Source organism: Chanos chanos, chromosome 9 (genome assembly GCF_902362185.1).
Source record: "Chanos chanos chromosome 9, fChaCha1.1, whole genome shotgun sequence".
In the NCBI taxonomy this organism is placed as follows: Eukaryota; Metazoa; Chordata; class Actinopteri; order Gonorynchiformes; family Chanidae; genus Chanos; species Chanos chanos.
Window position 1 is genome coordinate 11,151,078 of NC_044503.1, and position 16,124 is coordinate 11,167,201.

General features: G+C 46.2%; 1 protein-coding gene across 1 annotated transcript; it reads left to right on the forward strand.

Annotated features, from left to right (window-relative positions):
- The first annotated feature begins 591 nt into the window (after positions 1–591).
- LOC115821354 (protein bicaudal D homolog 2) lies at positions 592–15,778 on the forward strand. The gene is made up of 9 exons (XM_030785181.1): positions 592–641; positions 2,825–3,094; positions 5,014–5,226; positions 5,650–5,802; positions 6,920–7,393; positions 8,165–9,034; positions 9,794–9,973; positions 11,411–11,562; positions 14,599–15,778. Exons 2-9 carry the CDS (start codon positions 2,876–2,878, stop codon positions 15,776–15,778), a joined length of 3,441 nt encoding a protein of 1,146 aa, XP_030641041.1. The 5' UTR covers positions 592–641; positions 2,825–2,875.
- Positions 15,779–16,124: the final 346 nt, after the last annotated feature.

The following is a 16,124-nucleotide window of genomic DNA, read 5'->3' on the forward strand; positions in this document are numbered from 1 at the left end:
GTATTAACTGCAGAAATGCAGTAATGAAAACGCATCTGAACTATGACTGGTGAAAATAATGCCACGAACGTATATCTGCGTCAATTGATTGTTAAAAAAATCTTTCCAGTATGTTATTATACTTTATTCGTTTTTATTAGTTCAGTTATTCTTGGAACTGAGAAAGAGCAGGATACACTCAAGATTGACAGCTAAACAAAAACAAGTCGTGTCCCTTTTTTTGGGGGGTTTATTTATTTAATTTATTTAATGAATTAATTTATTTTTTAGAAAAGACAAAAGCATAAAGTAGTTCAATCCCTGCGATTTACTTCATGGTAATAAGTGGAAGACTTCCGTGAACACACCACTAAGATGCTATATGCAACGCTCTGACGTTTCAAGGAAATGGGAATGGACGTTAGCCGTTCGCCCGCAGTTCGGCGCGCAAGGACTTTCAAAGCAGTGTGTTGTCATTGACTCAGCAGAGGATTTCAAATTACTCCCGATAGCTACATCGCGTTGGTTCTTAGCATCATACCGGCGGTTAACTGATAGTGGACTATCTCAAGGGAGGGACTCGGTTTCATTTGACACTCAAGTGTACACATGAAAGGGCGATCATGAAATACTGTGCATGATCAACCAGGGAAAATACACAGGTGAGTTAAAGATATAATACATCAAATAGCGTACTGGTCAACTTGTGAAGAAGGACGTTGCTAGTTAGTTAGCCAAAGTTAGCAAGGTTGTCGGTTGTCTGGTGAGTACAAAATTTGGCTAGGAGCCCCCGAAACTCTCGCTATGTTAAGCGGGGACATTTAAACTAACTTTTACTGTCTGATCAGTGGTGCCTTCTGCACTTTGCATTTTCATTAAATCCGTGGTGTTAGCACTCAAATGTAACCCACAATTTCTGCTAGCCCAATATGGTCTAGTTAGCTAGTTTAAGTGTGTTAGAACACAGTGAACCACCGGTAACCACCGTTAGCCAATAAAATAACAATATTCTAACCTAACCAGCTTACTTAGATTGCTAACACGCGATTTCAGTTCATCACTAGCTTATAAGAGCTAGCGTTGGTTCGTGTGATTCGGTCAACGTTGCTTCAGTTTACAATGGAATAGAAGTATATTTGTCTTATTTTATTACTAGTCAGGAGCTAGTTCTCTTTGAAATTCCATTTCTTAAGTTCTTCGCGGTTCACTGAAAGCCTGTTACTGGAGACATCTCGTTAGCTAACGTATGACGTTGGAGACAATACTCTCTGCGCTTACTTTTCATTTGTCTTTGGGTGTTACTTCTCTACTTTAATCCCCATGGGTGTCTAGACTTTTGACTAGTTTCGTCTGTGTCTCTTGATCTTCCGCTTCCAAACAGTTGCCCCTCAATTATGATCTTCACCTCTTACAGTCACTGGCCTCTTTGTAGAACTACAGCGTTGGAGTAGTGAGTTCATATTTCATTCGAAAAACATCGTTTCCGGTACATTTCATCATATTTCAAGATCCACTGTAAAATTAAATTTCATGGGATACCACCAACATCGATTGGGCAGGATGCATTGTATGCCAGTATACATTGTTCCTATTATAGCATATTTCCAAGAAAGCATAACCTTATTTATGTAATTCTTTTGATTTGCCTTTGTTTAGAATACACTCAGCAAATTTGATTAATTGACTGAGACAGCTTTTTCGGCTGAAGAGAACTGACTCTTGCACGATGATGCATTGCGACCGTGTCACTTATCTCGTACGACATTAGGAAGTCATGAAAGCAGTTTAAGACAAGAAAGTATGGCAGTTGCCGTAGAGCATATGAAATGGGTTTTTCTTTTTCCTCAAGAATTTGTATACACTCTTGGACCCCATTTGACTGATTGTATGGTGACGTTGCATCTTCACGATGAAGACGCCTTTGTAGTTTATCCCTCCTCCGATGTGCTCACGTTGAACTGATACATGATTATTTATTGCACGCGAGATGGCTGTTTAACCACACTGTTTCATACCCTCTATCCTTACTTTTTATGTGTGAGACAGTTACATGTATTTTAGATAAACAGATTGCAAAGCAGTTTCTTGAAAGTATCCTTAAAGAAAACTGACCATGAAGGTAGCTCTTCACTAAAAGTGAGAGTTACCACGAATCACTTAAGCCGATCAGTTCAATCCTATTTTCGACAGCCCTACGTCTCTTCACTGAGATCACTGCTCCCACCACGTGTAAGCTTAGTGGCCTTGCTATCCCAGTGACAATTACATGGCTTTTCTGCTTGAAAATTGTGTGGGGGGGGGGGGGATCATTGACACCGTGTTCATTTATATGACCCACATATGAATTGCTGAATGTGTTTTTGGGTGCAAGCAGCTGAGGTAACGATACATGTAATGGGGAAAATGTATCTCTATTTGTTGTTACATCTATGAAGGTCTGAGTGATGGTCATTTAGGTGGTAACTCTGAAATTTTGTTAAGTGAGTAAAAATTGTTGTCAATCATTTCTACTGCCAGAAGAGTAAAGCCCCTCTCATGTTTCAGTATATTGTGTCTGTGTATGGCATTATAAAGATTAGAGAGCCGCAGTGGACATCAGATTTACATGGGTAGCTTGTTCAACTCTGTGGATTACTGGTAATCCCACGAGCCAATTATGTAGAGGAAAGAAAAAAAAAACAGTGCAGTTAGGTATCGGCCACATCTATTTATTTTTGCCTATTCTTTGTAAATCCTTCGTAGTCTAAATGGACCCTAAAACACCCTGAATGAAACATCATGCCATGAAAAAAAAAAAAAAAACTTTTATTTTGTGATCTCTTCCTTGTTCTCTCTCCTATGTAAGGAGGTATGAAAGTACAGAAGTGAAGAAGCTGTCCGGTGGTGGAGGTGAAAGATGTTGGAGGAGGAAGAGGAGGTGGAGGCTGGGGCTGTGAACCTCAGGGCGGAGGTGGAGAGGCTGACAGCGGAGCTCCAGGAGGCGAATGAGGAGAAGCTGCAGGCCGCACGTTACGGACTTGCTGTGCTGGAGGAGAGCGCGGCACTCAAAGCAAAACATGGCCAACTGGAGGAGGAGCACGAGGCTCTCAAACAGGAGGTGCAGCAACTCCGAGAGGTCGGTGTGAACTCCTCTACGTACTTCACATTTCATTCATACATTGTTAGTTCATTCATAATGATGTATGTAATGATTTGTGTGAATGTGCATGTGTTTGTGTAAAGCTTAATGACCACATTTTGCTTAGCTTGGAAATCAGAAGTGTGCTGTTTCATGCTCACTGTTGGAATGGTCAGCCTACGACCTCTTTCTTTCTGTAGCTAAACAGTTTAATAGGGACAGATTTCGTTTTTGCAACAGCTCAACTTCATAGACAAGGGGAGGAGACGTGCTTTGATGGTCAAAAATGGTTTTCTGGATATGTTAGGTGTCAGAGTGGAACAAGAGACCTTTCTGTACCAACCCCCCCCCCCCCCCCCCCCCCCCCCCAAATGAATCACATCTGAAGAATGGAAGGCCTTGTGCTAAAGGTGAAAGGAGCAGAGAGGGCAGAAATATCTTCTAAAACTTCTCAATAGCTTGTTTTGTTTTGGAGAAAACAAATGTGAGCTTCAAGATATTTCCCCAACTTACCCAGTTTGCTTACTCTGTAACATTTCCGCCACTTCTGTGGAAACCCGAACTGGTGGATTCCTTCTGTCGGCTGAGTTAGCATTGATATTTATCAGTAATGGACGATGACAACTGTTATCCCAGTTAGAGTGTGTTTTTTTTTCAACTGCGCTCCAGTTTAGCAGACTTAGCCGGGGACGTGCTCTGAATCCCCAATCATTTATAGCATTCCTGTTGATCTCTCAAGATGGTATATAGCCAAGTAGAGATCAGACAGTTTCGGAGGCTTAGTTGTGTGTTTCGCCCGTCGTGCTGTGTTATCCTACCTATTTATTTATTTATAATTTGTGTGTTTCCTTTTGGCCCTTATCCTACCTTATGGGATGAGGTGATGACTACGTGTCTCCTCTGTTGCTACCTGTCCTTTTGATTACATATGCATATGTGAAAGAGAGTCGAAAGGATCCTTACATGGGCAGCAGTTGCAGAGAGAAGAATCATAGGCATGTTCTCACTTCTTTGCACTTTTATGGGGCATAAAATCCAGAAAGTAGGTGAATGGGTTTGTATAAAGTGTGTCCTCAAGAGCTCTGAGTGTACTGTAGCATGAAAGCTCACAGTCCCGGCGATGAAGTGAGCGAATCCCTCTCGGACGGTATGATATTAAAAAAAAAAAAAAGAAAAAATCTCAGTATAACAAATGAGCCATTGACCCAAAAGCGTTTCCTCTCCGCAGGGCCTGAGATCGTTCTCAGACACGCTTCTCTCTCCACTTTCAGTCCCGGTAATAAATTATACAGCCGCCGCTTGAAGCCGTTTTTATTACGTGGCCTCCCGGTGCTACCTCACAATGTCTAGCAGGGAAAAAACTCCAGGCTTTGACTGGTGACCTGTTGGCTCCTGGTCCCCCAGCAGCATTGCATTGCAGATGCAGTACAGTGTTTGGTCGTCTTTCTCAGTGACATGTGTTTTTCGCACAAAAAGGGCTTTGTGACACAGTTAATGGGACTCCTTATGGTGAGGCTGGAGTTCCCTTGGATTCACGGTTGCCTATGGCCAGAATGTGGTGATGTCATGCAGGTCACATTGTTAACGTATGCAAAAGAGGGCCTCTTATCTGTTCGCTCGCCTGGAAGATTCCGGCTTGTTTGTGTTTACTCGGCGGGGAAGTAAACAGATTACTCCATGTCGTCGAGTCTGCTTAGAATTGAATCATTCCTTAAAAAAAATTGACCAAGATTCACTTAACACGTGAAATTCCTGAATTCCGAAAGCGCGACAGAAGCCAGTGGTATTAAACCCTTTGAATCTGAGCGATTTTAAAAGAGCAAGACTCGAAACAAGCTGCCAAGCTGTGTAGAGTTCTAAAATGATGCGCACTGTTTAGTGTCTTAATGGGCTTGTGTTTGTGATTATTTGTGCAGGCGCTGGCGGACTCTGTGAACAGTCACAAGCGAGCAGCGGCCGATGGAGAAAGTCGAGAGGAGAGTCTCCTAGAGGAGACGGCCAATAAAGAGGCTGCCATGGCGACGCGCATAGAGGAACTGCAGTGTGAGCTACGGCAAGCGCGGATTTCATTGGCCAATGCCCAGGCAGAGAGTGAGAGACTGGGCGGGCTCTCCACTCAGCTAAAGAAGGTACTGGTATACCTCCACCTCATAACCCACCACACACAATCTCTACACATCATTGTGCATTTAATAAATCGTATTCGTACTGGAGAGCTGCAGCACCACGTAGCTTTGTGAACATCTGCATGTCCGTTTAACGTCTGTTTCCCACGTGTTCAGTTCTGAATGATCGAGCCTAGGCAGTGGATTTGTAAATGCCAGGTTTTCGATTTGATTTAGAAAATTGTGAAAGAGATGAAAGTTAGAATAGAGGCACTCACCATTTTAACAGAGAATGAGTCATGGCTAACCGACCATTCGCTGAAAGAGCCGCGTTTTTTTTTTTTTTTTTTTGCGGGTTCAGTCAGGCAGAATCCCAAGAAACACGTGTTGTTTGTGCCTTGATTAAAAAGTGCATTGAACGTGTCACTGTGTGTGTGTGTGTTGTAGGAGTGCGAGTGTCTGGAGGCAGAGAAAGGCCATTTGAGAGATGAAATAAAGGAGTATAAAGTGAGGGAGATGCAGCAGCTGCAAGACAACAGCGAGCTGGAGGAAGAGAACATCTCTCTGCAGAAGCAAGTGTCCGTGCTGAAGGAGAACCAGGTACGCGGGCCTGTCTTACTCCTCTACCTCTCTGTTTGCTCCTTACACCTCCTCTCATTTCAAACGGCACCACCACCATCACCTCATACTGGTCGTGTTTACGTTTTTTTTTTTTTCCCCCTCCTTCCCTGTTTTTCTCATGGGAAGCTCTGATAGTTTTATCTCTGTATCTGTCGTGTCACTCATAGTCACGCAGCTCGTCACCGCTCGGGAGTGTTAACGCATGAAGAATGTCCACAGCGTCTGGGTAGTTATGAATATAGTTAAGAATCTGATCATTCTGACGAGTTGGGTTTCGCTGCTCTGGCTGTCAGGCAGTTTTTCTTATTAACTCTCTGCCACGCTCTACCCTGTAAATAAAGGAAGCCTTTGTAATGTGGATTTAGGGAAGTATCTTGTGACTGTGTGTGTGTGTGTGTGTGTGTGTGTGTGTGTGTGTTTTTTCTCAGAGCAGTTTGTTCAGTACAGACACCCCCATTGTAGAGACTTGGTCTCAGCTGCTTGACAACAATGGCTACCCTAAGATAAGAATCAGCAGTAGACAGTGAGATGAGGGTTTATGTCCACCATACACACACACACACAAAGCGTCAAACACAGCTTTTATCACGTCATCACCTCTTTACAAGCCAGGCTGGGTTTTTTTTTTCCTTGTCAGAAATGGTTTCCAGAGAGGAAAAGGACTTTCCTGTTGAGTATAAAACATATATATATACTCATATCCCAAGGTGTGTGAAGAAAATATTTACTGGCCAATGAACCTGTGAAATTCAACTAAATGTGTTGTCACTAGAACATTAAAGTGATCTGAACAGTTCTGAACAGCCCACGGCCCTGAAATGCTCTCGTTCATACACGGAGACTCCCGCAAACACGAGTATGTACACAGACTAACCCAGACTCTGAACTCCTTTATCCCAAGAAATATGTTAGGACTGTAAGTTCATATAAATACCCCTACAGAAACTCCCCCTCTTCTTATTGCGTTCACTCTCACTCTAAAGCCTACGCTAGGGTTTGTGGTAAGTCTTTCACTCCAATGTTCACACACAAAACACACACACACACATTCCTATATTCCCTCACAGTCTCCTGTGCTTGTTGTGCTGATGTTCAGGTGGAGTTCGAGGCTCTGAAGCTGGAGCTTACGCATAAAGAGGAGGAGCAGGAGCTCCTCCGGGCTCAGCTGGAGGAGGCCGGCCGGCTGAGGGAGATAGCGGAGCGGCAGCTGGACGAGGCCCTGGAGGCTCTGAAGGAGGAACGGGAGCAGAAGAACAGCCTGAGGAGAGAGCTCGCCACGCTGGCCCTAAATCCCTTCGACTCGGTCGGCCACCTGGAGCTTCACCTGGACCAGCTGGACGACAGCCAGGACGGAGGCAAAGGAAAAGAGGAGACCGGAGAGGCCAACCTGGAGGAGGATCAGGACAGCGGTTACAATAACTCCAAGGGCTCGGTTCACCCAGAACAACGCTGCTCCACCCCAAGGAACAGGGACATCTACTTGAGGCCTCAGGCCCCCGGCCTGGTGTCGGATCTCCTGAGTGAACTGCACCTCTCCGACACCCAGAAACTCAAACAGCAGCTCATGCAGGTAGGAGCAGCGTGACTAACCTTACTGGCAGGCTTCACCGCAACCAGTAACATCACATAGGTTCTGTTTTAAGACTTGAGGTTTTTGGTACGGTGTGCCTCGCCGGAATGGTAAGAGGTGCTTGTACGAACCACATCCTGCTCAAGACCAACCTGCTCAAAAGACACTCAGGAAGTCGTGCGAATCCACCTCTGTCAGAAAATGCTGATCGTCTGCTTTCGCTACCGTTTGGAAATGTGTCGTAATTTTCCAGATCTCTAGGCTTTGCTTGAGTCTATAATTCAAGGAGGATTTTCATAATTTATAATGCGTCCGTCCTTCTGTTAATGGATTGTGAGCTGTCTAATGTCTGTAATTGGCTCTTGGTTTCGTTTAGCCTTTAGCAGCACGTGCCCTGGTCATGGTGTCATTAATACTGCATGTTCTTGAAAGCTGCAACACAATCCACTGTTTGTTAATCAGCATAACGTGTAGTACCAGTTTTCAGTAGGGTTGTGTATTCCAAAGCGTCACTCACGTTTCTCTAGTTTCTGTTTGCCGATGGCTGATAGCCAGGTTTTTCATTATTAGTTCCTGTTTATGCCATGTGACTCTGTTTGTATGTGCTTTTCATGATAGCATCTGTTATTCCAATTAAACTGTGTTGGAGAAAGTATGACCATTGACAAGCTATGCCCCATGTTTTACCATCTGTATTTAGCTGTATTTGGATGCGCGGTATACACATTAATGTGTGTGTGTGTGTGTGTGTGTGTGTGTGTGTTTTTACAGGCCGAGAGAGACAAAGGCAACCTGACCAACACAATGCAGGAGCTGCAGAAGCAGCTCGTCCAGTCTAAAGAGGCATTAAATGAACAGCAGAGAAAGATGGAGCAGTTGACCCAGAAGTTGGAGGCCCTGCAGAACCATCAGCCGGCGCTCACCCAGAAGAGGGCGGGGCAGCAGGTTGCCTCGGGCCCTCAGGAGAACGGCCTGGGGGAGGACTACTACGAGCTGGACGCTAAAAGCAGGGAGGTGCTGGAGTGCCGCATGCGCGCGGCCAACGAGGGGCTGCTCCGCCTTCAGGCGGAGCTGAAGGAGACGAGCGCGCGCTCGGCCGCCTTGGAGGAGCGGTACCGGCAGGAGAAGGAGCACTGGCGCGGGGAGGCCCAGGAACTGGCCGACAAGATCAGGCAGTGTATCGCCGCCAGTCGGCAGGACCAGGAGCGCATCGGCCAGTTGGAGCGGGAGATCGGGGCCACGAGACAGGTGGCCACTGATTCGGAGGGACACTTGAGCGCAACGCAGGAGGAGCTGCTGGCTTTCTCAGAGGAGCTGGCCAACCTCTATCACCACATCTGCGTGTGCAACAACCTGACACCCAGTCGGGTCACCCTGGACTACTACCGCGAGTGCGCCAGGATGGGCAGGGCACACCACCCACACCCCCACCACCCCCACGGCCCCCTGCGCAAACGCCGCTCCGGGGAACCCTTCAGCAAAGGCCCCCACATGGGGGAGGGAGATGTAGGAGGTGGGAGCAGTGGGGACTCCTCCCCAACCTGTGGAAGCTGCCCTGGCTCCCCAACACTGGACTTCAGGGACCCCACAAACGTACGGAACCTGGTGGCCGTCATCCGCTGTCAGATTAAACACCTCCAGGTAAGTTTTTAGAGTCTTACCGGTGTCACCAAGGCCGTGTGTGTTTCGGCCAAAAAAGTTTATGGACTTGTTGATCATGTGCTGTGGTTGAACTTTGAACTGGTCATATATATATACAGTGATAATGTACTTATCATAGCACCAGCCATATCAACATGTACTGGGAGATGGAGTTCTGCAGACCTTAAGGGAAGTCCACTTTTGGTTTTCTGTAAGGCTCCAGAACATCCTGGCTTCATTGCAGTTTATGTTTTACATTATAGGAGATGCCCTCAAGAGGTAATTAAGGTTTAAACTATTAAAATGTGGTTGGTTAGACTAGTGAACTTGTCATATCAAGATAGAGGTCATTCTCGTGTTTATTACTGTTCAGTAGGAAATGCATGTTTTTGAATGACAGAGAAGAGCCAGATGACAAGCTCTGTAAATGGAGTCTCAGCAGGAAATTGTCTGACGTGAACTAATTCAGAAAGCCTTTAAGCTGATTTTTTTGGGGGGGAGACAGGAAACCTCAGATGCTTTGAAATCTGTTTTTGTAAGTCAAATCCCTAATACTTACAAATTTCCTCCAACCAAAAAAAAAATTAAAAATTTAAGTCTAAAATCTACAAGCCAGAGCACTAATTTTGGTATCAACCATATGGTGTGTCGTCCCTTAACAGTCATATCTGTAATGTCAGCGTGAAGCACAGAGACTGTTTTCGATGATGTTAAACGAGTTGTTATGGAAACTTGATTTGGTGTGTCGGTATTTTCTAGGGGGCGGTGGACTTGTGCAGACAGCGGGGCATGTTACCCTCCCCGTCGAGCGGCGGGGCGGCTGAAGCAGACCGAGATGCAGAGGCGCTCCTGGAGGAGGTGCTGAAGCTCAAATCCCTGCTGAGCACCAAGAGAGAGCAGATAGCCACACTCAGGACTGTTCTCAAGGCCAATAAACAGGTGGGCTACAGTTAGACCACTACTGCAAGTCAAAACCTCAGACATCACTCTCTCAAACTCTAGTCTCTGTCACGGCTCACATACCAGGTTCACATTGTTCAGTCTCTAAAGGTAAGTTACAGGAAAGACTTGCTTGAGTTGTATATCTCTGTAACACGTAGAGTGAAGGAGATATTTTACTGAGCGTCTAACTCCTCGGTGAACGCGTTTTAAAATGTTTATTTGTAAACGAGGAGTTGTGAAAAAAGAGCGTGTCTTGTGAGAGTTCAGGGGAAACACTGCGGAAACACGCCCCGCGACATCCTGAGCCTCACCTGCCACTTCTACTTTCACTCAGCTCCTCAGAGAGTCACTTCCCTCAGCAAAGTCAGTGGAGTGTGAAACAACTCGTCTTCCAAGTCTAAATTGGCCTTTTTCGACCTTTTTATTACTCGTGGTTAACGCTCTGGTTTTATTCCTTATGGTAAAGGCACTTTCTAATTTTATCTATTTATTTGTTTATTTATTTGTTTTTCCCCTTCATGAGTCTGGGTTTTTTTTTTGTTTTGTTTGTTTTTGGTTTTTTTTTTTTTCCCCTTCCCGAAGACTTGTGTGTTAATCGGTTGTTGAAAGACTGAGGCCCGAGGAGATTTCTTCCGGCACTTTCCTGTTTCTTTCACGGAGATGAGTAGCTTGATGTGTAGCCTGGTGACAGCCGCTTGAGTAGATTTTTATCACTGTGGGACAGGCAGCCGTGGAGGGAAAAATTCTGCTGTGGGTTAGAGAAGCTTTTTCGTTGTATTGAACGAGCCCTGGAAGGCTGGCTTTGATTTTGAGGAAATTTGGTGGGACGTGCCATTAAAAGCGAGAAAAAAAAAATCAGGATAAAACTGCCTTCGTAGTCACAGCGATGTGTTCTTTTTTTTTTTTCTCTGCCTTTCATTTGAATGAATATGTGGAGTATGTGAAATCTGTACAACTTAATGTCATGTCAAATCTGGGCTCTGACGGATCCCTTTGGCTCCTGAGTGACCCCTTTCTGTCAGTGCCATCAGGCTCTCTCTCTGTTTCTCTCTCGCTTTCTCCATTTCGTTTTCCGTCTCTGTCTCTCTGCGAGCATGGCTAATCTGTTCCATCACACTTATCACGGTTTAGCTTCTGGGCTTCTCTGTCTAGACTTCCACGTTGAGGTCAGCACAACATACACAGAGAATTGACCAAAAATGCAACGTTAACCAAACACCGTTGCTTATCGTATCACTTACAGAGATCAAAGTAAAATCCTTTTTTTTTTTTTTCCCCCTCGTCAAATGATTTGGTGCCAACTTATCTTCTCAACAGAATATAGAGGACGTGCAAGCCTTTGTTTTGCTGTATTCATTTAATCGTGTGTTTTGTTTTAGCGTGTCTTAATTAAAGCTGTCTCGTTTCGATTTCCTTTCCTCACGGCATTCGCAGACAGCAGAGCTGGCTCTGACCAACCTGAAGACCAAGTACGAGACGGAGAAGAGCATGGTGTCGGAGACCATGGTCAAGCTGCGGAACGAGCTCAAAGCGCTGAAGGAAGACGCCGCCACCTTCTCTTCACTGAGGGTCATGTTTGCCAGCAGGTAAAATCGCTCTCCCGAGACGTCCGTCATCTCACTGACTCTATTCCACCACAACGGTTTTTTTCTCTCACGCTCTCACGTCCTGCCACTCAGACCTTCATAGCTACACGGAACCGTCCAATCAAACGTCTGAAGTTCGGCTCCATGGCAACACTAAAGATTAATGGGTTCGACCTCCGGGGCAGTTTGGTGAAACGCCTGATGTGTTTATGCAGAAACAGAAGTTCTCATAGACATCTGACCTGACATTTAGAACATGTTTTGGAAACTTTGACAGAAATATGGGTTGACTCGCCAGTTGAGTGTTGTCTGCCATTACTGTTGTCTGTCCTTCTGTTATAGGGGATGATTTTGCCTGTAGGCTGCCTTTTTTTTTTTTTTTTTTCTAGAGTAACCTAATTTTGGAAACTTTTGTCCCTGCAGCGCTCTGTTAGTTAGGCCTGTTTCTTGTTTTGTTTTTCACTTTGCATTTGTTATGACAGTCAGAGAGTTCCTTATTAAGTTTCTTCTCTGTACTTCCCGTTAATATCGGCCATGTTTGCTCGTAACGAGTTGTGTGGGGTTTTTTTGGGTTTTTTGTTTTTTTTTTTTAAATACACCGCACTCTCCTGGCACTTCTCTCTTTGTCTCTCTATTACTGTAGAAAAAAAAACTTTGAAAGGAAAAGGAAATTGTCTTGGTCTGAGGAAGAGTAAAGTCATGTACTTCATGTACTTACACCTCAAGGGAGAGGAGAAAAAAAAATAAAAAGGCTGTAAAATGTGGTCACATAGCAACCTGGAGACCAATAGGTTAGCACAGGCAGCGAGAGTAATTTCCATAGGCAAATTGCCAATGTCCACTCCCATCTTTAAGACCGTGAGAGACTGTGTGTGTGTGCGTGTGTGTGTGTGTGTGTGTGTGAGCTGACCCAGGAGATTAAGAGTCAGTGCACCCTAAGAGTTCGTCCAAAATGTAGGATAATCAGATTAGAAACCCAGCCCCCTGCTCTCTTCCTCTCTCGACGCGCAATCTCTCTTCACGTGCAGATTAACGTGCACGCCCACTGGCCTCGTGGCCAGCCTCGAGACATCCGACATGAGAGAGTTCGGAGGTCATACGGCAGGAGAGCGTGGGGGTCTGGTTGTTGTTTATGTGTTCATGTCTTTGCCTTGAATAAGAAGTTATAAGTATATAACGTACTTACAGTATGGGCCTTATGCTGTACCTTACTTGAATCCCATATATTGTATTACAGAGGAATACAAAACCCTAATAATGAGCTTTTAAAATGTAAATTTTACAAGCGCACGCATGAAGCTAGCCACACGTTAACAACAACGCTTAAAAATGGACAATATCCTGTTTGTTTTCTGAAACTGTATACACCATGGTAAAGTATAGGGCTTGAAGTATCTGAGTGGCAGTGACATCCGATGGGTTCTCCCAGGCCGCCTCACAACTAGGCCATTAATTATTTAACATAATGGAATAATAACATTAGGCTGCTTACATGTTTCAGATGATAAGTCTTGTTTGAGGTTGAGAAATGATAGGCGAATCCTTGCATGCGGAGTTTGCATGTCACCTTCTTGGGGTCTTCCTTTACGCTCTTGAAGTGATCCCACACTATGGATGATTTCCTGCCAGACGTAGTTTGATAACTTTTTAACGACAAGGCGCAGCTCCTGAATGGAGTTTGAGGTTTGTTTTTTATTTAGATTTTCCTGTGACTAACTGACCAATGAGAACTTCTCAGCCCTATTTGAGATATATATGTGTGTGTGTGTGTGTATATATGTATATATATATATATATGTGTGTGTGTGTGTGTATATATGTATATATATATGTATGTGTATATATGTATGTATGTATATGTGTGTGTGTGTGTGTGTGTATGTGTGTATATATATATATATATATATATAATGTACCTACATATTTGTGTGTGTGCACTGTGTTTTATTTCCTGTGATCTTTCAATATGGATTTGTGGCTGCCTGTAGCCTGGGATTAAACGTTAACCTGAAAGTAAAGCATTTTAAAAATGTGCTGTAAGGCATAGCAGATAGCTGAAGGCACTGTTTGGAATCTGGCTGTGTTGATCCTGTCATTGCTTCCCTGGCCTGCGCTGTGATGGATTATATGATCATATGAGAGGAGTCCAATATTATATCTCTTAATGACAGACTCATAGGCTGTGTGCTGGATGTCAGTTGGCAATCCCTGCTCCAAGCTTGGTAATCCTCAGGAAACACACTCTAACAAGAGTGTTATTTTGGTTTTTGATCTTTTGATGCTCGCGCACTGTTCGGTTTAGGCAAACTAGACCTCGCATGACCTGTTTGCCAGTAAAGCTCGCCTGAAAGTTTGCGAGTGTGCCGCCACCATGTGGCCAGTCAGAGCAACTACTGTGTTGTATGAAACAGTGCCAAGCAGTCATTCCTCCATTTTCAGTTGAACGTTGATCAGGTCGGGAACTTTCAGTGTAAATGTTCTGTATGTGTGTGTGTTCATTCAGTAGTTTTATTTACAGTGGAAAAGCAGGTAGGTTGTGGCTTTATCTTTATCTAAAGAATAGTTCAGGTTCAGTGTCCAATTATGTTCCTTCTCTCTCTCTTTTTTTCTCTCCGGGCTTCACAGTGGCTCAGTGGTTAGCACTGTTGCCAGGGTTTGGAATCCAGGCCGTCCCAGGTCCTTTCTGTGGGGAGTTTGCATGTTCTCCCCATATTTGGGTTTCCCTCCGGGTGCTCCGGTTTCCTCCCACCACAAAGACATGCATGCTAGGATTAGCACTCCTGTCACCGTCCTTGACCAAGGCACTGGCAAAAAGACCTGGAGATGGTCGCTTGGCGCCGGCGCCAGCGGTTGCCAACTACTCCTAATTCATAGTGTGTGTGCTCACCGGTGTTAGGATGGGTTAAATGCAGAGGCTACATTTCACTGCTCACTGCTCAGTGTGTGTGTGTGTGTGTGTGTGTGTGTGTGTGTGTGTGTGTGTGTGTGTGTGACAAATAAAGTGCTTCTTCTTTTTCTCTCTCTCTCTCTCTTTAGGTGTGATCAGTATGTAACCCAGCTGGACGAGATGCAGAGGCAGCTGGCCGCGGCGGAGGACGAGAAGAAGACTCTGAACTCTTTGCTGCGGATGGCCATCCAGCAGAAGCTAGCGTTGACCCAGCGGCTGGAGGACCTGGAGGCCCCCATCTCCCCACACAGCAACGGAGGCAGCCCCAGACGCTCCCGCGCCAAACAGCTGGGCTCCAAGTCAGGCCGCGCCCCGCGGAGCCCCATGAGGAGCAGCCCGCGCTCCAGCCCCGTGCTGGTGCCCTCCCTGGGCCCTCAGGGCATCACCGGCGGCCACCTGCGTGCCTTCTCCCGCAGTCTGCACAGCAGCCCCGTAAGAGCCACCTCCTCTCGCTCATCCTCCTCTTCCTCCTCTTCCTCTCAGTCCCAGCTCGCCACTTCTACCCAAAGCCTGGCCTCCGTGCCCCTGCCGCGCGGCGCCACGTTCGTGCGCTGTCGCGGCTCCTCGTCCCGTTCCCTGGACGACTCCGCGGGCGGCTTGGGCCCTTTCGCCATCCATTCTCGCCAGGCCCTCGCGCCGGTCAAGTCAACCGCCAAAGGCCGGGCCGCCCCGACCCTGTCTCGTAACGGCACCTTCGTCAAAGTGCGTCGCGCCTCTTTGCCCGTGACCAAACCGCCGCCCTCTTCCTCGCGCTCCGCGGAGAACCTGCTGACCCCGCGGGACGTGACCTTTGACCCCAGGTTAGAACGAAGAAGTCGAGTGAAGCCCGCGCAAAAGTACGATTTCAAATCGCAGGCCAGATCGAACGCCGAATACACGGTTCTGAAAAAACAGTCCAATATTTCCAAATCGAGGTCCATGGAGGCGACCTCTGTAAAACGTGCTTCCAGCTCGTCCGCCTCCACAGACAGGTCCAAGTCCCCGCCCATCCAAAAATGCCTGAGGACGGCCTCCCTTAGCACCCATCCCTCCCGCGCCGGTCCCTCTAGTAAACAGCGTAAGGCCAGCAGCGGGGAGGGGCAGCCACCCAGGTCAGGGACTCAGTCTCGGCACGCTGACGTTGTAGCCGTTTGTTCCAGTCCGGTCCCCGAAGGCCGTAAACATCGAGATGCGCCCACGAAACAGCAGACGAGCGTCAGCAGGTCGAACAGGTCGGCCCCCAGTCGCCAAAGCTCCGAACCCACCCGTCGATCCTCGGCGCGTCGTTAGCGGCCTATTTAAGAGCCGGAACCCGAAAACCAGTTTGACCAGTTCACCACTGATCTCTGTGATGTGTCAGAAGCACAACGAAGCCACAAAATTCACTGCCGACTAGAGCACAAAGTGAGTTCGCCCATCAGCACGGGTGCCTCCGGTCCTCCGTTTAGTTGGATGATGCACAAAAAACAAAAAAATTTGGAAGATCACATATTTGACCATAACACATTTTCTCAGTGAGAGATTATTGATGTGCTCATTTCTAGCTCTCATTATGGTTTACAGCTTCAACTCTCTCTCTCTCTCTCTCTCTCTCTCTCTCTCCCCCTCTCTCCTCCTGAAACCTGTATGTGTCTAA

Coding starts and splice junctions, on each gene's coding strand:
- LOC115821354 (XM_030785181.1), top strand. CDS start 2,876: ATGTTGGAGGAGGAAGAGGAGGTGGAGGCTGGGGCTGTGAACCTCAGG. Junction 5,227..5,649: donor TCTCCACTCAGCTAAAGAAG/GTACTGGTATAC, acceptor TGTGTGTTGTAG/GAGTGCGAGTGTCTGGAGGC. Junction 7,394..8,164: donor TCAAACAGCAGCTCATGCAG/GTAGGAGCAGCG, acceptor GTGTTTTTACAG/GCCGAGAGAGACAAAGGCAA.